Source organism: Podarcis pityusensis, assembly GCF_964106645.2.
Source record: "Podarcis pityusensis genome assembly, chromosome: 8".
In the NCBI taxonomy this organism is placed as follows: domain Eukaryota; kingdom Metazoa; phylum Chordata; class Lepidosauria; order Squamata; family Lacertidae; genus Podarcis; species Podarcis pityusensis.
In genome coordinates, this window is record NC_138033.1 from 78,471,497 (window position 1) to 78,492,364 (window position 20,868).

Below are 20,868 nucleotides of genomic sequence, written 5' to 3' on the forward strand. Positions count from 1 at the left end.
GCCTTTGCCCAGCTGGAAGGCAGTCTATTAGGCAAAGGTAAAATTCACATTCATTGCTACACCTACTTTTTGCCTCTGGACATTTCCCACCCCTCTCCAGAAAGTCCTCCTCAAAAGGGGCTGCAGCGCTTGGGACAAAAACTGTTTCCCTTCCCCTGACTTCTCTTCTTTGTCTGCCCCTCTTGGCACCCCACGCCCCCGTGGCAGGCTAAATTGGTTGATTTGGTGTAAGGCAGCTTCCTGCATTTCTTTCTGAGTTCCTTGTTTGCTCACCCTGCAGGTGAGCTCAGGAACAAGCGACTCAAGAAAGTTTTAAAGATAGAAAGTGAGTACCTGGCAAGCAAGCAGGGGCCAAGAAGGCGTTCTTGGGCTTTGAGGCATGCAGCTTCCAGAAATGGTTGACCAGCTGAGTAATAAAAGTGCATCCTTCTCCTTCGGCGTTCTTCTGGGTCTCCTGAGCTTCTTCACCTCCTTCTGAATGTTGTTTTAAAAGAAAAAGAAAGAGAGTTAGTTAGCTAGCTAGTTAGTTAGCTGCAGGTTTGTTTGGTTTTAACTATGTCAAAAACAGACCACCCAAAGGATCCCATGGAGCAAGCCAGAAATATGTTATTCCTCTCTTAAGACTATCAGAATGCTAACTATCTGGAGTTAACTACTTTGGCTCTGACAAAAATTGCTTTTATTATCATTATCATTATCGTCATCAACAACATCATCAGCCCGTGTCTTTTTCCCAGTGCCAGGACTCAAAGCATAGTACAAAAACTAAAACACAGATAAAATGCAGAGAGCTAAAAAAAATGAATAGATAATAGTTTAGAAGTAATTTAACTATAATGCAATTAAAACAATGTAAAAAACAAACCTACTAAAATAAGTAAAAACAGCATAGCGCTATTTGAAAGGCCCTTCCCTTAAAACAGTCAGTTCTCAAAGGCCTGCTGGAATAACAGTCTTCACCAATTCGCTATGAATGCTGTAAGAATTACACTTGGAACGGCATTTCTGTACTCTTTGTAAAACAGCAACGTTCACTATGTTACCCAGAGCCCTTTATACAAGATCCTTGTGGAAAATATCTGTCCCAAGTTTAGCCACAGGAAATTTTTTGTTGCACCACATGATCTAGCGTGCTTTTCACTATTGGATGAGGAAAGCTATGCAACCTTGCATGTTTCTCTGCCACAAAATTAGGAGCCAAATCTGTGGTTCTGTTTTGAATGCAATGTTGCTTTGTGATGGTTTATAGCTGAACAAATACAATTCATTACTACCACGAGGTCAGAAATTTGAACGAGAAGCCAACGCATGAACAAAAATGGCAAAAGGAAGGGGAGCAGAAGGGAGCTTGATGCACCTGCTTCCAGCTGAGGCAGCTTTGACTCTGTGAAGTGGACCAAGTTATTGGGCCTCATGATGGCGATGGAGCGGGCAGTGATGACCAGCCTCTGGAACACTTCCGGGTCAAGGTCCTTCCCCTCTTTGCTTGAAGCCGTCAGATACTGGATGGCTTTGCTCAGCAGAGCCTGATCCTACAAAGAGAGAACAGTTTGCCCAATAAGAGTGCTTATTGCGACATATTGGAAAAATGATAAACTCCCTACCAGAGTGGAATGGTTACTCAAATTGACAGAATATGCAGAATTAGCCTCCCTTTCAGAAAGAATGGGAGATAAACCCAGACAGGAGTTCATTCTAGAATGGGATAACTTCAAAAACGATTTGAAAAGTAGCTGTAACTTAAACACGGTAGTTGCCTTTGAATGATTTCTGTAAATAATACATATGATGGAAAATGATATCAAAATAGAAAAAAGATTTTTTATAAACTAACAATGGTTAAGTAATATAAAGGAAACATGGAGAGGGTGGGAAGTCATAGGTTCGTGTAGAAAGCACATAGTTGAAACTGTATGTATCTCTTGTGATATAATTACCGGATTTATCAAAATGAAGATGACTATGTGTTGTATATATGTAGAAAATGAACAATAAAGCATTATTATTGTTATTGTTATTATTGTCATTATTTTTAAAAAACAAAACCGTTTGCCCTTCTTGGAAAGGTATCTCACAAACTTAAAGTATCTAAAAGACAGCATTCAAATGACTATTTGAGGCACACAGTCATTCAGTGTCACCAGTATATGCAAATGTATGGCTCACTTAAGACTATATTATTGAGAATAAAGGTCTATAAAGGAACACACAGGTGGAGAGTACTTCTATTTTTATAAATCTTTATTATTTGTAAAATGAATCTTTGTATGAGTTAATACTTTATTATCCCTTTGGAGCTGAGCTGTAACTTTGCACAGCCTTCCAGCCTGTGGTGCTTTACGGTTTAAATCTCTGATTCTTTGTTTTCTTCCTGTTATGCTTGCACTTTTGTTTCTTAATCAATTTTTAAATAGAAAGAGGACAGAGGACAGGAAGGCTCAGAAGCTAATACCAGACTGAGCAAGAGACCAAACATCCACCTTGTTCTGAGCAGTACACTTGAACTGCGGGGGGAGGTTAACCCGAGACAGTTCACAGGGAAGGCCAGAGACAAGAATCCACTGGAGGAGACTCCCCCCCCCCCCAGCTGTAGTTCTTCCTCCCCACAGCAGCAGGATCCATTCTGGAGCACTCTGTCCCCTTCATTCTGGTTATTATCAGTACTGTGTTATCAGCAGAAGGTTTCTGGGGGAATTCCTGGGAGTTCCTCACAAACTGCTTGAGGGTACCTCAGTGAGGCTGCTAAAGGTAAAGGTAAAGGGACCCCTGACCATTAGGTCCAGTCGTGGACGACTCTGGGGTTGCGGCGCTCATCTCGCTTTACTGGCCGAGGGAGCCGGCGTACAGCTTCCGGGTCATGTGGCCAGCATGACTAAGCCGCTTCTGGCGAACCAGAGCAGCGCACAGAAACGCCGTTTACCTTCCTGCTGGAGTGGTACCTATTTACCTACTTGCACTTTGACGTGCTTTTGAACTGCTAGGTTGGCAGGAGCAGGGACCGAGCAACGGGAGCTCACCCCATCACGGGGATTCGAACCGCTGACCTTCTGAACTGCAAATCCTAGTCTCTGTGGTTTAACCCACAGCGCCACCCGCGTCCCTTCAGTGAGGCTGCTAGTGGAAGCAAAATGGATAGGTCTGGGGTCTCAAGGACCTGGGCCTGTAATAAGCCCAAGCCTACTTCTCTCTTAAGGCCACATGTCCCTCAGAGTGTAAAAGAGAGTCAGCATGAGGGTGGGAGAGAAAGGGTGAAGGAAGCAAGGAATGTTTGAGGGTTGCTTGTTGTTGTTTTCCCTGCAAAGCTAGTTCATTGTGCTTTCTTATTAACCAGGTCGTGTTAACATTTCAAAAGCAGTTAAGCATTGTATATGGGAGAAGAACGCCATGTTGATCAGTTCAGACGGGAGTAATGCTGGTGAGGGTCTCTTCTCCAACACAATTGCCTTGTCTTGAACTCTGTTGCCCTAATCACAAAGTGAAGGCTTCGTTTTCCTCCACACCTGCCACCACTACTTGTGTGAATCTGCGGGGAGTTGTTCCAGGACAGGGACAGCCAATTGTGGTATTCCCCCCCCCCCCCCCAGATCATAGCTGTCCACTTTCCCCTTTTCTTGCAAGGAATCCTATTCGGAATAAGGGAATTTCCCTTAAAAAAAGGGAAAAGTTGACAGATGTCAATGGTTTGGGTGATGTAAGTTCAGCAGCATCAGGACAGCAGCAGGGCAGGGGCTACCTCTGTTTTGGAACATACAGTGGTACCTCAGGTTACATATGCTTTAGGTTACATACGCTTCAGGTTACACACTCCGCTAACCCAGAAATAGTGCTTCAGGTTAAGAACTTTGCTTCAGGATGAGAACAGAAATCGGGCTCCGGCGGCGCAGCAGCAGCAGGAGGCCCCATCAGATAAAGTGGTGCTTCAGGTTAAGAACAGTTTCAGGTTAAGTACAGACCTCCGGAACGAATTAAGTACTTAACCTGAGGTACCACTGTACAGACCCTTCCTTCTCCCCAGCTGCAGACAGTGAGGCCTCAAGGGAACAGCTCCTGAAAGCCACCCCAGACCCCTCGGCAGCATCTACAGGGAGGCGCAAGGGTTTATCTGAGACACAAGAAAGCCAAAAATAAATCCGTCGAGGATGGGAAACTCAGGGAAGCCACTGGCGTCTGGGACATGGAACCCCAAAGGTTTGTGTGGTGGGGGAACCAAGATGGCTCTGTTAGCTTTACCTTGTGGTTGTGGTAGGCCGAGCGGCTGGTGTGGAGGCTGGCCAGGAGGCTCTTGGTCTGCTGCTGGACGCTGGAGGGCGCTGGCGTCGACAGAAGCATGGTAGCCAACTCTTGAGCGGCAGCCTTGCTCTTCTCCTGTAAATGGGGCACAGAAACTGGGCTAGCGGTGCCTTTGATGTTGGGAGTTTCCCCCCAAAAGCATCATCAGGCAGAAAGGCAGGAAACAAGAGGAAACAGTCCCATAAAGTTGGCTGTAGACAAAAAACAACAACACGGCTCTTTGGAAGCTTACCGTATTTTTCGCTCTATAGGACGCACTTTTTCCCCTCCAAAAATTAGGGGGAAATGTGTTTGCGTCCTAGGGAGCGAATGCTGGCTCCTTGGCTTCAGCGATAGCAACGTGAAGCCTCCGAAGCGCGGAGGGAGCGCTCCCTCCGGCTTCAGCGAAAGGAACCTGAAGCCTTCGGAGCGCAGTGGGAACTTGCGCTGTGGTCCGAAGGCTTCAGGTTCCTTTCACTGAAGCCAGGAGAGCAAGACTCTCCTGGCTTCAGCAGAGAGGGAGAGCTGCGCAGTGCCCCTTCAGCCAAGTGGGAGGAGAAATGGAAGGGGCTCCGTTTCTCCGGCCACTTCGCTGAAGGGGTGCTGAGCAGAGAGGGAGAGAATTATTTTTTTCTTGTTCTCCCCCTCTAAAACAAGGTGCGTCCTATGGTCCGGTGCGTCCTATAGAGCGAAAAATACAGTACTTTGGGACCCTGGAAGGCCTGAATGTCAACAACCAAATAAAGCAGGGTCGGTGCCTCTGGCCCATGGGGCTCCAGTTTTCCTTAAGCTATATCCATTTGTCAATGGGGTGATGTAACCCCAGCGGTCGGGAACGAGGGAGAGTTAAATCCTGCTTGGTTCAGCTGTGCATGTTCTCCATGGGGAACCAGTGTGCATAACCAACCCCTAAAGAATTGAGTATTTTTAATGCCTTTTAATACTTTTAAAGGATTTTTCTGGGGGGGGAGCTATCCCCCCAGCAATGCCTATGCCCCTGGCCCATCTGCTGAGGGCGGGTGTTCAATCTTGCTTAGCTCAGGTATGTACACTGGTTCTTCATGGGATCTTTGCACAAAACACACCAGCTGATGGGCGGGGAGTTCAATCCTGCTTGGTCACTATCTTCCTCCAAAGGGCATAATGCTGTCAAGTGAGATGATAGGTGGGTGGTCCGGCCCGCCTGTCCCGGAACTGCAGAGTTGGCAGGGGGCGGGTCAAACGGCTGTCAAGGTTATCCTGTAGGGTATTAGATAAAGATCTGGCCCCCAGGGCCAGAAAGGCCCTCCACCTTTGCTATAAAGTCTCCCAAATGAGCCATGATGGAGACCAGACATTTGGAGTGCAGCAGTAAAGTCTGACCCAGCAAGCCCAGGTTTCCTACAAGCCCACCGTCCCCCACAAAAAACCCCCTCTGGTGCAGGAACAAATGTCTCCCTGCTGGCAGTGATCAGAGAAGTGAACACTGGCTTTCAAACCCAGCTCCAAAAAAACCCCTTTTCTCCCTCTTTTTTGGCTAGGCAGCTTTCCTGACAGATCTCCGCTTCCAGCGGCATCAAAGTCAAATCAGCAAATAAGAACACTTTTGGGGTGGGTGGGTGGAGGGGAGATCAGGGCTTAGAGGGTGGCTGATCCCCTTTGCTGTGCATCCGCCTCCCGCCCTCCCCGCCCCAAAGCTAAACCCGCAACGTTCCCAAAACCTCAAGAAAAGTTACTTGCCTTCTCGTTGACTGGTCCGACGGCAAAGCAGCTTTCCAGAGCTTCTAAAGAACTGACTACTAGCCTGGAGGGGGTAAAAAACGAAGGAGAAAGCTGGTTTCAGAGAAAAAAAAGGCAAGACTCCTTAAGATTTATTTATTTCTTTGCTTCATGGCAAGCAGCAGCTCTGGGTGGCTCAGAAAGAGAGAGGGAGGGAGAGAGGGAGCGCTAAGAGATGCCAAGTCCCTTGCCGGCGCCACCGAAAGAGAGAAAGGAATCGCAGCAAGATAAATGTAAAAAAATAAAATAAAAAATACTGCCACAGGCATCGTGCATATCTCATTCATTGTGCTGCAGACCAGAGAGTTAAACCTGGCTCCCGCTCAGAGAAAAAACTTAGGGCCGCTTCTGCAAATCCATGGGGAGGGTGGGGTGGGGGGAGAAAGAGAGGCTTTTCTCTCCCCAAAGAGGATAAGAACGTTTCTCCTTACACAGCCTGCAGCAGGGATAACTTGGATGGCATTGACAGGACTGATTCATCAGCACGCCTCCCCCCTCTTCTGCTCTGAGAAGCGCACACACGTGCGGTGCAGATCAAGGGGTGGCGTGACATGTACTTTTGCGGAGAAGGGGGGTTAGGAAAAGCCATATAAAGAGGCTGCTCAGAGGGGCTTTAGGGGGCGTTTGCTGTTCCCAAAGAGGTCACTCTCCCCCGTCAAAAAATGCAGAATATGATAACATATTTTTCAGCAAACCTGGACGGCAGACGGTGAGGAACAGCACTCAAAAAAGCCCAGATCTGGCACATCTCTGGCAAAAAAAAACCTTAAATCTCTCCAGGATGCAAGCAATCACCCACCTGGTTGCCTGTAGAGAGGAAACGTCACTTCCACAATTTATTTATTTTTTAACTCGGAAAAAAAGAGCATCCCATTGCATTATGGGAAGGGTGGTAGCTCAGTGGTAGAGCACCTGCTTTGCAAGGCATTTCCAGGTAGGGCTGGGAGAAAATTCTGCTTAAGATCCTGGAGAGCCATTGCTGCCAGTCAGTGCCAGGCAATACTGAGCTAGGTGGGCCAAGGGTCTGACTCAGTATAAGGTAGCTTCCCACGTTCAGGCTGGAAAGACAACTAAAGAATGCAGTTATGGGGGCAGTTCTGGCTGCCCCATCTCAAAAGAGAAAAAAAGGGGGATGTCATAGAACTGGAGGAAAGGGTGCAGAAGTGGGCAACTAAAATAATCAGGGGGTCCAGGAGCAACTCCACAACAAGGAAAAGCTAGCACCACTGGGTGCTTTTAGTTGTGGGGAAGAAAATGGTTGAGAATTCATCGAGAAGACAAGGAGGACCGGAAACACTTCCCAAGAAAAATTAAATCAAGCTTCCTGGAAGCTCATGCAGCTCTGACAAACCCGAGGTAGAAGTGATCTGGAGATGCGATCTGGAGATGCACACAACCCAAATGTGGCTTCTGAGATTCCAGCAGCCGTCACACACAAATATTCAACAAGTATTCCCCCCCCCCCCCGCTTTTTTGGCAACAACTTCATTTAAGAAAATAACAATAATCTTTAAGCCCTGGGCCCTAGAATTATAACACACAAAATTATAATACTTCCCTATTTTGTCTTCCTGTCAGAAGAATGGGTACATTTATTTATCGCATTTATATGCCATCTATTCCCTCCAAAGAGCATATGCAGTTTTCCCCACCCCTCATTTAATCCCCACAGCAACCCTGTGAAGTAGGTTAGGCTGAGAGGCAGCGACTGGCCCAAGGTCACCCAGTGAGTTTCATGAATGAGCGGAGATAACCAAATGCAAGAGACTGGATTGTAATCCAACTACCGTATTTTTTGCTCTATAAGACTCACTTTTTCCCTCCTAAAAAGTAAGGGGAAATGTGTGTGTGTCTTATGGAGCGAATGCAGGCTGCGCAGCTATCCCAGAAGCCAGAACAGCAAGAGGGATTGCTGCTTTCACTGCCCAGCGATCCCTCTTGCTGTTCTGGCTTCTGAGATTCAGATTTTTTTTTTCTTGTTTTCCTCTCCAAAAACAAAAAGTCTTGTGGTCTGGTGTGTCTTATAGAGCGAAAAATACAGTAAGTCCTATGCATAGCAGACCCACTGAAATCAGTCGGCAATGCCCATTAATTTTAGTGGGTCTATTCTGAGCAGGACTGACACGGAGTTTAACCCTTAATCCAACCAACGCTCTTTCAGTGTTCTTGTGGAACTGCCCACGCCGAGCCCCAGTACCGCTGCAGCAGACTTTTCAGGATTTGACAAGATGCTAGTCCACAAGGGAAGCGGCTTCCTTGGTGCAGCCCAAGTACTTGTAACGGATATGACTGCCTCTCCTTCCCCTTGCCAGCATTATCCTCCCCTTCTTCTCCCATCTCCATTGTGTCTGCTTTCAGACTGTAAGCTCCTTGGACCCACAGACCCACGCTGTTCTTCGTTGTGCTACGCACACCGATTGCACAATGGGGAAAACTCTTAAACAGTGATTACATTAGTGGCTCTATTTCATGTTGCCACATTGCTCCAGAGCTTGCAAACCCAACGGCCGCCCTGCCCACGAAGATGTATGCTTCTTTGGTCCATGCAGAAGCAGCACGAGATAAGCGAGGGGTGGAGGGAGGAGGGAGAGGGAAGATGAGACAGACCAGAAGTTCAGGCAAGGGAGCTGCTAGCTGAAGTGGCCAGAGATGGAGCTCAGTGGCAGAGTACCTGCTTTGCATGCAGAAGGTCCCAGGTCCAATCCCCAATGGTATAAGGGACCCCTGACCATTAGGTCCAGTCGTGACCGACTCTGGGCTTGTGGCGCTCATCTTGCTTTATTGGCCAAGGGAGCCGGCGTACAGCTTCCGGGTCATGTGGCCAGCATGACTAAGCCGCTTCTGGTGAACCAGAGCAGCGCATGAAAACGCCGTTTACCTTCCCGCCGGAGCGGTACCTATTTATCTACTTGCACTTTGACGTGCTTTCGAACTGCTAGGTTGGCAAGAGCAGGGACCGAGCAACAGGAGCTCACCCCGTTGCGGGGATTCGAACTGCCGACCTTCTGTTCGGCAAGTCCTAGGCTCTGTGGTTTAACCCACAGCGCCACCCGCATCCCGATCCCCAATGGTATATCTGGGTGCTATTATTGCTGTTGTTGTTAAGATTTATGATCCGCCCTTCACCTGAAAGTCTCAGGGCGGATACACACCCACCTGAAAATTAGAAATTAGAAAACCCAAAAACACACACGTCTCAAGTGTCAAAGGCAAGGGCAAATGGATGCGTCTCGGGATTCGCCGAAAGCTGTACAGGGAAGGCACCAGGCGCAGCTCAGTGGGGAGTGGTTCCCCCAGAGGAAGGTCCTCTCCTGGGTCACAAACACCAAGCTTCTTGAGGATCATAAACAGTGAAACAAAGGTGCCTGCCTACTATCAACAGGCAGGGAGTGCAAGAGAACAGGTCAGACTAAAAGACTGATTTCTTGCAAGTAAGTTATGTTCCATTTGCTGAGATTGGAGGCTGGGTTATGGAATGTTTGGAATGTTTGAACAGGTTTTATTGGAGATGTAATACTGATTTATTTTTTTTAAAATGTAGCTTTTATGGGCTTGCCCTGCCCATAATGCTAAACCATGGCTAGGAATAACCATGGTTGACAAGCTGAAGCTGAGGCATCGGGCAGATCTCTTGAACATCAGTTTGCAACGTCGCAGAAGAGTTAGAAAGCACCAGCAAGAGCAGCCAAACCTTGAGAGCACTTTGGTCCCCTGCCCCCTGCTCTTCATTCATGGCTCTGTAGCTTTGTGGAAGTTACAACTCCCTTACCAACAGTTAAGTAGGAGGTCTGGGGTTTGCTTGTAAGGCAAAGCTACGGTTAACATTCACTAAGGTTTGTAAAACAACTACAATCCCCGGTTAATGAGTGACCTTTAATCATAGTTAAGCCAGAATTAAACTGCTGGGCTGGGTTCACATGTAACACCAAGCCATGGATTAATGAACCATAGTTATCTTAACTACAGGCAGAACAAACCATAGTTTAAACTGAACAAACCATGGTTTTGTTCAGCAAACCATAGCTTAGTGTTATGTGTGCCTCAGGCCTCTGTTGCAAGGCTGGTTCAGACAGGCTTTATTCCTGGGCGGGGGGAGGGGAGCAACGTGTAATATTTTTAAAAATAATTAAATGCATTTAGCTGCCGACAAGGATTAGCAGATCTCTCCCAATCAGTAGTCAAAAGGAGCAGGGGGAGAGAGATTGAGGGGGAAAGCCGAGCGGGAGAAGATACAAGCAGCTCAGTTCAATTTTGCTTGGGTTTCTTGGTTGGCTGATCTGCCATGCAAGAGGTCCTAATGTAAAAAAAAGCAGCATGAAGGTCACTTTTTCAAGATTATCTATGCTTTATGCACACGCGCTTTTAAAAAAGAAAACACCAACCAACAGAAATCAAAGCAATGTGCTGTTATTGTCTTACACACACAAGTAATAAAGCAAAAAATCATTCGTGCACAGAGAGAGAGAGAAAACAAAAGATAGTATACTAACCGGTCCAGGGTGGTTAAGGACTCAGTTTCAGAACTTTGGGGGAAGCAAAGGAAAAGGAAAATATATATATGTATATACACGTATAAATAAAAAAAGATATGAAGCTCACAGAAAAATATCGAAGAAACACGTCCTAAGCAAACCATACCAAAAAAATTATAGGGGGAGGGAAGAGAAACAGGCAAATTAAATGAAAGTGTTTGAGGAGAGAGAGAAGTGGGGCTAAGGTCAGAAACAATTTCAAGCAACAGTTACTTTACTAGCTGTAAGGAATTAAGAGGAGGCCTGAGAAGAGAATGAGCAGGAAATGGCCAGTCTGAGAGGCACCCCCAAGCCTCCCCTCTGCATCCCCTACCCCCAGCCAAAGGTGATGCTCTGTGCTATAGAAGGCAAGGGCAAATTCTACAGCACCTCACACACTGCTCGTATTTCCAACGGGGTTTAACAGTTATGGGACATGCGTAAGCCGCAATTCTGCATATGTGCAGAAGGGCCTACAATAAGCGAAACAGATCACAGAACTCAGCTTCCTCAGAATCTCAAGATTTCATATTGCTGTTTTCCTTTAAGTGTCTAGTCCTCATATGTGTGGAAATGCACTTGAATGTCAGCAGGTAACGGCTGCTAAAATCTGAGAGGTAATGTTTGTGTTCGGGGGGGGGGGTTGGACTCTAAACACGATTTTTTAGTGGCTAAAGATTGCTTGCAGAACTAAAGTTGCACAAGAACAGAGGAAATATTGGCAGACTGACTAAAATTAAGTTATTTTGGCGGTTCACAGAACTGAGCTTTCCTCAGCGCAAGAATTTCACATTTTTAATTTAAGATACAACAACTGCGGGACATATACACAACCGTGTAGTAGCCATGTGTCAGCGATTGTGTGTCAGTGATTCCTGCTTGGCAGGGGGTTGGACTCGATGGCCCTTGTGGTCTCTTCCAACTCTATGATTCTATGATTGGGCAGCAGTCATTGAATGGGAGTTAGTCAATGGATGTCAGTGTCCGTCACTGAGTGTGTGTATCCATCCTACACTCTGAGCCACGAGTCCTTCACACGTTTCCCAAACCCAAAAGGTGGTTTGCTGCCTTGTTGCTCTCCAGGAACTACAAAGGGTATCCATTTGCTCCGCACCTACTTTCCCCTGTCCCCCACCGACTCCATCACACCGAGGTCCAGCTCCGTGCTTTCCTTCTACTGTTTCCTCCCTCCATTCTTCTCTGACCAATCATGGACTTAGGAGACTCAAGAGGCCCTTGAGGAGTTGGGCGGCAAAAGCCAACCCTGTTGTTTTTTTCTGCCCAACACCACCATGCTTGTTTTTAGCACACAATGCTAGCAGGCCACACAGGTTCTAGCAAAAATAAGAAACATGCACACATTGAGGCTGGTTTGGCCTCACAGATGATTTTTCTCCTCCCGAAATATGTATTTTTTGGCTCCAGATGGCCACCCCAACTCTGTCCTCTCCTGCCATGCCTGCCACTTCCATCTCCACCCTCCCAATCACAGAGAGAGAGAGAACAAGGGAGTTGAGTCTCAAAAGCAAGTGGTGCTGTCTAGTGGTTGGTGGACTTCAACTCCCATCAGTCTCAGCCAGCTAGCACAGGCCAACTGGCAGGGAGGATGATGGGAGCTGAAGTCCAACAATGCCTTGAGGACACCATGTTGCCAAACCCCTGTCCTAGAGCACTGCTGCCCTCTAGGGACAACAGTTTTAATTCCTCGTTCTTTCTTTTCATCCCCATCCTCTCCCTCAAAGCTGCATGGCAGAGTCTCCCTAGAAAGAGACTGACTGAAAAATGAGGAAAGGGAGGAAGAGATGGAGAGACGTTTCTGCGGTGATGTGCAGAACTTGCCTGGTGAATGTTGGGCACCACAACCCCTCCGTTGCCAGGGCAGAGGAGCAGGAGAGGATCTTTACATGGTGCACTGTAAGGGATGAACTGACACTGGGGTGGGGGCTCTTGTAAAGTTCCCTGCCACCACTCATCCAGTACACGTGCAAACACACAACAATACAGCCATTGCAGCAGGGAGGGGAACCTCCAGCCTATGTCCCAATCTGGGCCCGCCAGGAGTTCAGATTTGGCCTGTAGGACCAAAAAACCCACACCCACCTGTCAGTCACCAGATGTCACCAACTGACAAGCAGAGCGAAGGGCAGGTTTCAGCTCTGCATGGTTCCCTGCAGTGAAGTGGCATACACAATCGATTCCTGCAGAAAGCAGGATCTAATCCCCATCAGCTGTTGAGTGCTGGGGAGGGGGGCTAAATCTTGCTCAGTTGGTCCACTCACGCCACAACCTCGCAAGGAACTCCTAGATGCAGTTCAGCCTTACAGAAAGGAAGATTTAAGCACACATACACCCATCAGCTGATGAGCAAAGGGTTCTTCCCCCAATACAGTGGGTGGGTTCAATCTCCCGACATCATTAGGACATCAGAGGATTGATTATATGAGTAATCACACCCATTTGCCAAACGCTGGCCTGGAGGGTGGGGAAATGAGGATCCAGCCTGCTCAGAGCAAAAGCACTGCCCTGACCCCCCACACACACCTTCTATTATAGAATCCAAAGGGGTTCTAGACCACAAAACTGCTCCTACGTTCCTGGAGTTATAAACGGTACCTGCAAGAAGACAGGATGGGTGGTAAGTTGAAAAAGGAACACACGTTTCTGAAGATTTACCTCTCGAGAACAGTGCCGCTAGCAGCTGCCGGAGTAGCCGATTCTGTGTCTCCAGTTCCGTTGCTCTGATTCAGGTTGGGGGGGCAGACGTTGCTGACTGAGGCTGACGGGAAATCCTCTGGGGGCTCATCCGGCCAGCCAAACTGCTCCTTCGTCTTGCCATAGATTTTGATGGCGTCTAGCATGGTGACGCCGGCGGGATCCACAGACGCCCCGACTGCAAGAGAGGAAAAGAGCCATGGCTTTTTTCCGTACCTCTCAAGCAAGGCAGGGAGAGCCAGCAAGGTGTGGCAGTTAGCGTGTCAGACTATGAGCTGAGAGGTCAGGGCTCAAATCCCACCCCCACCCCCACCCCCTCAGCCATGAATCTTGCTGGGGTAATCTTGGGCAAATCACTGCCTCTCAGCCTAGCCAACCTCACAGGGTGGTTGTGAAGATTAAATGAGGAGGGAGGGAGAACCATGTATGCCACCTTGAGCCCCTTGGGAGATGAGGTATAAATGCAATAAACTAAAGTATGGCAAATAGCCCAAGGGGGGGGGGGGCAGGGTAGAGCGGATTGACAAATAAAATAAAATTGGAGCAAGGCTTGTAGAATAAAGACTCTTTGGCAACTGTTTGGTATAGCTTTCTTATAGACAGGGCTAAAAATGAAAACAGGCAACTCCCCTCTCACTGTAAAAACTTTATTTTAACGCAAAACTGTATATCAAAAGGTGCAAAAGGACAAGATTACTGCAATGTACTCTATGTGGGGCTTCCCTCATGCTTGATCCAGAAGCTGCAGTCAGTGCAGAATGCTGCAGCATGAAACATGAAAGTTTGTTTGGGACAGTGTAGCAGATAAACTATCGCTATATACGGGGGAAGGGGCTGACCATTTTGCGAACGTCCAATTGACATGCAACCGCTGACACATGGTTTGTTTTGGACCCGCAAGAGGGAGGAATGGGGGTATAATGGGGGGGGGGGCGGTTTATGGGTACCATAACCTGGAACACAACCCCTGCACAGACAGGGAGTTGCTGGTAATTAAGATGCAGAGCAAAAGAAAATATTAAGAAAGGATTCGGGGGGGGGGGGGGGAATACCCAAGGTGTCCATGAAGACATGTGAAGGGATTTGCTCACACTAATGAATGAGTTTATGGCCTTGTTCTTCCTCTGTTCCTGGAATGTTATTGTTTGCTGTGCCTGATGAAGTTGTTGCTTATAAAAAGCCGACCTGCCCTTTAGGCCTTTGGAATTCATTCCCCAACACCTGCTGTTTTAGCCAAATAAAGCTGTCTTAAACATAACAACAGGTGTGACTAATGGAATGAAAATCCGCAACAAGACCTTTTATTATGTTATCGGGATGCTGTTTGGGATGTATTGCCTAAACTCCCCTCTTCAGGATTAGGGTGCAATATTTTATTTTACATGTGTATGATGTTATATGTTGTAAGATGGTAACACGTGTGTGTGTGTGTGTGTGTGTGTGTGTGTATTAAATGCAATAAATAAACACAGCGGGCCCGCAACTCATGCATAATCTTCTTGCGTGATCACAACCTTAGGCACATGGCCGAAAAATAAATTAATTAATGGGCAGCAGGGGAAACCCACCACAGAAAAAGCTTTTTAAACCCTCCGCCTTGCTTATGAGGCTTTGGGGAGGAGGTGGGACACTCCCAGAGGCCAGTAAGCAAGGTAGAGGGAAGGCCCCCTCTGGACAGGTAGGGGTGATTGTGTACCGGGGGGGGGGGTGTTCTAGGGGTTCCATGGTTTTGGCTTTGAGTGTGGACCTCTGGAACCAAACCCTTGCATAAGTGGCGGGTCCACTGCAAAGCAGAAGCACAACGATCTCTCACTTGGTGGTGTCCGCCAGAGAAACTGGAAACAGACAAATTACCAAAAGTCAACAGTTTAAAACGTGGACGGGGGGAACCTCGGGAATCTTACCGAAGATGGTCAGCTTCTTGTCTGCCTGCAGGGCCTCCTCTCGGGTGAAAGGGAAGTCGAACCACCGTGGCCGGCTGAGGTTCAACTGCATGGTGCGGCCAAAGATCTCCAGGTAGGAGGGGGCTCGCTCGATGGCCTGAGTCCCGATCTGGACCCTCATGCCGGTCATCACCATGGTGCTGTTGTTGTTGGTCACTTCGATGGTGAAGCCGCCAGGCTGCGGGAGAGGGGAAGGCACCATGCATGAAGGCGGAGGGGGAATAGAGAGTGCGAAAGGCCTAGATTACCGCAGTGTAATCTACGTGGTGCTTCCCTCATGCTTGATCCAGAAGCTGCAGTCAGTGCAGAATGCTGCAGCGTGACCACCAACAGGAGTGAAACCTTGTCAGCATAGAACAGGGGTCTGCAAACTTTTTCAGCAGGGGGCCGGTCCACTGCCCCTCAGACCTTGTGGGGGGCCGGGCTATATTTTGAAGGGGGGGGGAATGAACGAATTCCTATGCCCCACAAATAACACAGAGATGCATTTTAAGGACACATTCTGCTCACGTAAAAAGACGCTGATTCTCAGACCGTCCGCAGGCCGGATTTAGAAGGTGACTGGGCCGGATCCGGCCCCCGGGCCTTAGTTTGCCTACCCATGGCATAAGCGGATCTCAACCTGTTGGTCCTCAGATGTTGTTGGACTACAACTCCCATCATCCCTGAGCTCTGGCCTTGCTAGCTAGGGGTGATGGGAGTTGTAGTTTAACAACATCTGGGGACCCACAGGTTGAGAAAAGGCTGGCATAGAACATCTCGTGCTCAGAGGTCTGCACTGGTTGCTGATTTGCTGCCAGGCCAAGCCCTTAACAACTTGGGACCAGTTTACCTACGAGATTGCATTACTCCACATGTGCCCACTCGAACGCTTCGATCGGCAGCACTGGCACTGCTCCATGTGTCACATAACAACTGTCCCAAGTTCGTAAGAACTCAATTTTTGAGTGTGGTAGCACCTACAATTGAAATCTCTGCCTATTGACACCTGGCAGGCACAATTGCTGTACTCTTCCCGGCATCTCCCAAAAACATTTTTATTTGCAAAGTCGATGGAAGTTTTTTAATCTGCTTTTGGTATTTTATCGTTTTGAATGCCTTAAATTATTGTGCTTTCTATTTCTTATTGCTAAAGCATTTTGAGATTTGTTTATTTTCAAACAAGGGGTGTATAAAATTATATGGAATAAGTAAATAAATGGGCCAGAGATGACCGCCAGCACCACCCCGAGCACCTTGGACTAGTGATCTTCCCTGTCTGCCCAGAAGCTCCTCCTCCTTTCAGAAGGCCGGTCCTTGCAAGGATGCCTTACCTTGGTGTTGGCCACATACATGCCGGTGGAGTTGAGCCGATGCTTGATCTGCTGGGCGTTGTAGACCTGCAGGAGGTCATTGCCACCAAACTCCACGTCCGTCAGCTGCTGGTTGTGCTCAAAGAAGTCGATGGGGAAATTCACCTGGGTGGAGGTGCGGGTTGCTGGAGGAAGAAGTGGGGGGGGGGGGAGAGATAAAAAACACCGAAAGTTAAAGTCAAGAACTCTTCATTTATAAAGTAATTTCTAAACTCACAATAAGCATCCACCAGCTCCACAAAACTGCATCACAGAATCAAGCTTAAAACACTAAATCATATAAAATCAAAAAGAGCAGAGTTCAAACTTTCGGGTGCCTGTTGTGAGACTCTGCAAGTTTACAGGGGTTTGAGTTGTGGAGTGAATCACTAGACTGACTGTGTATAATCTGACACTGCTGCTTAGTATGCATCCTTTATGTTTATTATGTATTACTGTTTATTGCTTGTTATTATGAGTAGTATTTATATATTATATATATATTATATATTATTATATATTATGGTATTATGTGTGTGTGTTTGTGTATAGCTTGTTATGTTCTATACTGTACTTAAACCGTCTTATGGTTTATTGACAAAATGCAGTATATACATTTAAAAATATATCCTGGGCCCGCAACTTTCACTCACTTTACATACATGATCGAAACACGACATGGGGGGGGGGGGGGAGCAGGGAAAGGAGATAAATGAAGAGCAAGGAAAACCAGTCATTCCCCACTCTCCATTTATTTTCATCTCACCCACACACCCAGTGGGTTTTCTCTGCGAAGATCATGAGAAGGGCCCGCCTGCAACCTACCCAGAATCCAGTTTAGGTGGTACCCGAATTTTGCACCATTTTGGGCGCAGACCCTTGGAACCGAACCCTCGCGTAAGTAGCAGGCCAACTGTATACAGAGAGGATGGCCAGACAGATATTAAAAACCATCAGAAGAAACATTTTTGCTGCCCATCTAATAAAATAAAATCAAGCAAGCAAGCAGGATGCATATTTCGAACAAAAGAGAAATGTTCCGGAAGGCCTGCAAACACCATCCTGGTAGTCAAGAAAACCCCGAAAATAATTGGTAGTTGAGCTCACATATGTTTATTTTTTTCCTTGCTTTGGTATACCCTAATTGGCTTGCTTTGATGCTGTGTTTATTTGTAGGCACTGGGATGCTGGGCTCTAGACCCAGAGTGGGAAGAAGCTTCTATGCCATCTATGATCTCACCAACCAGGTGTGATGGGAGGTTCTGGGAAAACTGACGTATGCTGCTTTGTGCATAAAGGCTGGACGAGTGTTTGCTTGGTCGCAGACAAGTCATGGCAACCTCTCACTGCTGCGGTGTCTGTTCCATGCCTGTAACAGCAAGGCCTGGCAGGCTGACTTACGCAAGTTTACTCTTTATTACAATAAAGCACTAGAACTGATCCCTCTAGCGCTCTTGACATCCTTATTTGGTATACCTGCACCAAACCACTCCCACAAACCACCTTTGGGTCAGTGGACCAGGGTGAGATGAGGAACATCTGTGTCCCTCCAGATGTCAATGGACTTCCCAACCCCCATCATACTTAACCACCAGCTATAGCTGACTGTGTTGGGAGTAAAGCAACAATGCTTGCAACAAGTCGCTTGAATCTACATGATGCTCTTTCCTCTCTCGGCCTGCCTGAGATACCTTCCTCAGAGCACCAGCAAAAGTCCATGTTGTGCAGTGTCAGAACAGGAGACCAGACTTCAAACTACCTGAAGCCCACAGGATAGCCTTGGGAGAGTCCTTGCCTCTTAGCTGAACCTACCTCACAGGGCTGTTGTGAGGACAAAAGGGGGGGGGGCAAAATTATGTACACCACCTCGAGCTCCTTGGAGGAAAGGTAAAGGTAAAGGGACCCCTGACCATTAGGTCCAGTCGTGACCGACTCTGGGGTTGCGGCGCTCATCTCGCTTTATTGGCTGAGGGAGCCGGCGTACAGCTTCTGGGTCATGTGGCCAGCATGACTAAGCCGCTTCTGGCGAACCAGAGCAGTGCACGGAAACGCCGTTTACCTTCCCGCTGAAGCGGTATCTATTTGTCTACTTGCACTTTGACGTGCTTTCGAACTGCTAGGTTGGCAGGAGCAGGGACCGAGCAACGGGAGCTCACCCCATCGCGGGGATTCGAACCGCCGACCTTCTGATCGGCAAGTCCTAGGCTGTGTGGTTTAACCCACAGCGCCACCTGTGTCCTTGGAGGAAGAGCAGGACATAAATCCAATAAATAAATAAATGACCTCAGGGAACCTTCCAACTGTACACGTCTATGATTCTACAGCCTTTATTGCAAGCTCAAAACTTTGGGCCTCATCTCAAACTCCAGTCAAACTCAACTACACACGTAACAGCATTTCCCCAACATTCATCCCTAATCTCTCCCTCCTCTTCATCTTCTACACTAAATTTAATTTTAGACTGCAGGCCCCTTTAAAGGTAGGGGGAAGTCTCTATTTCATTTGCTTCTATTTCTTTGAGTATTCTCAAGCCACATTTTCATATAAAATATTGCAATGCGGTATTACCACCTAGAAACACAAGACTGCTAGACAAACAATGAGACCCAGAAACACATCCATAAAGGCTGTTTGTGCAAAGAATCTCGGGTTCAAAACGGTCCGTCTGAATAATACAGTTTCCTGAAGAATATTAGGCCTATGAAATCCATGGGTATCAATGGCAGTGAAAACAAAAACAACAACCCCATAATCATAGTAAGGAACAATAGTGATTATAACAGAAGTAGTAGTAATGATTAATAAAAATCAGATTATTCGGATAAGTAAGCCAAACAACACAATGCAGAGAGTGTATGCACCACTTCACAGTCCCTAGCCAATCTGACCTTGCAGCGACTTACTGATGGCCGCCGCTTTGCGCTTGCGGACGGGCTTCATGATGCTGATGACGCTACTGGGCTGGAGGGAGGGTTGGAGCCAGTAGGACGTGTTCTCCACGTTGGCCATGTAGATCCGCAGGCTGCCATCCTCGCACAGGAGGATCATGGTGGTCCGCTGCTGCTCGTTGCAGGCCGTGTGCCGGATGGCCACCATGTCTTGGATCTGGAAGGCCAAAGATACACGAAAGGTAGGCAGCTCCTTACATTTCCAACGGTGAGCATAAACCAGTATAGCAATGTGCAGAAAAGCAAGGCAGCATTGCGACAGAAGGTAACTAGGGGCAGTAAAGGCAAGTGATGGTCAGAACTGTGACACGAGGTAGCTAGAGACAGTAAAGGTAATTGACAGTCTAGTTCAGGGATGTGGAATCTCTGGGATGGGGAATCTGTGTGGCTTTCCAGATGTCATTGGGACTCCAACCCCCATCAGTCCCAGGCATCATGGTCAGTAGTCAGGGATGAAAGGGAGTCATAGCCCAGCAACTTCTGGGGGGCAGCACATTGACTGCACCTTCACTAGGGCCATTGAACACACTGAGATGCCTTTGGAAAAGGGGCTAGGGAAATGATCAGTCAAAGTGGCACCATTCCGCAGATCTTCATATGCATTTAAACTACTTAATGAAATATGGAACTCAGTAAGTTTAAAACAAACAAACAGACAGACATGGGGATGAGGAGGTAAGAAGACAGCTAGATCTGCTTCTCTGTCCACCACCCATTGCAAGAAATTGAGAGATATATACACTAACTGAACGTATAAATATTACAAAAACAGTGTCAAATACAATGTGACGGAGCCCATCTAGAAAATCATGATTCACAGAATCACCAGCAAGCTGGCAAATAAAATCCTATGCTAACACACAGCATTTGGAACACGGTGCTCCTCTGCAAGGACTCTGCAAGCTGATTTGATGTTACATTTTTATGTTATCAGGCTGTGCAATTTTCCATTCATTGTAATTCTACTCGGTTTACTGGGTGCTCTTGTTCTTTTCTTCCTCCCTGACTTGAGAGAACCCCCTCCCCTTTTGCTTCCCCTGTCACCTATGGAAACTGCCCAAAGGGAGGAGGAGTCTGAAGACAAAAAAGCAAACACACTGACCTTTGCTTTAGCCGGTAAGGTTTTAATTTCCTGGATCAGGAAAGTGTCTGGCTTCACCATCACCACCAGAGGGACGCCGGTCGTCTGCTGCACACAGCACACCAGGCCAGGGTGGTTCATCACCTCTGACCACTGGCAGAGTGCTGGGGAGGTCTTGCTGCCCCCGTTGGAGCTGGAAGGGTAGGTAAAGTCAGTCTAGCATCACAAGCAGAGGCAACCGTGGACTGGTGGCTCACTCCTCAGTATACAGTGGTACCTCTGGATGCGAATGGGATCCGTTCCGGAGCCCTGTTC

General features: G+C 47.6%; 1 protein-coding gene across 5 annotated transcripts in view; it reads right to left on the reverse strand.

Annotated features, from left to right (window-relative positions):
- Positions 1–20,868, reverse strand: part of UBR4 (ubiquitin protein ligase E3 component n-recognin 4) — a 145,675-nt gene that overhangs the window by 78,590 nt on the left and 46,217 nt on the right. For 2 of the 5 annotated variants that reach the window (XM_081017894.1, XM_081017893.1), the window contains exons 45-54: positions 20,575–20,746; positions 19,413–19,629; positions 16,507–16,670; positions 15,155–15,371; positions 13,212–13,428; positions 10,518–10,550; positions 5,989–6,052; positions 4,231–4,365; positions 1,358–1,532; positions 334–474 (exon numbers count right to left, since the gene is read on the reverse strand). In XM_081017894.1, coding sequence (XP_080874020.1) covers positions 334–474; positions 1,358–1,532; positions 4,231–4,365; positions 5,989–6,052; positions 10,518–10,550; positions 13,212–13,428; positions 15,155–15,371; positions 16,507–16,670; positions 19,413–19,629; positions 20,575–20,746 — 1,535 coding nt within the window. The remainder of the gene's footprint in view (positions 1–333; positions 475–1,357; positions 1,533–4,230; positions 4,366–5,988; positions 6,053–10,517; positions 10,551–13,211; positions 13,429–15,154; positions 15,372–16,506; positions 16,671–19,412; positions 19,630–20,574; positions 20,747–20,868) is intronic. The other 3 variants (XM_081017895.1, XM_081017897.1, XM_081017896.1) reach the window with 3 other exon arrangements.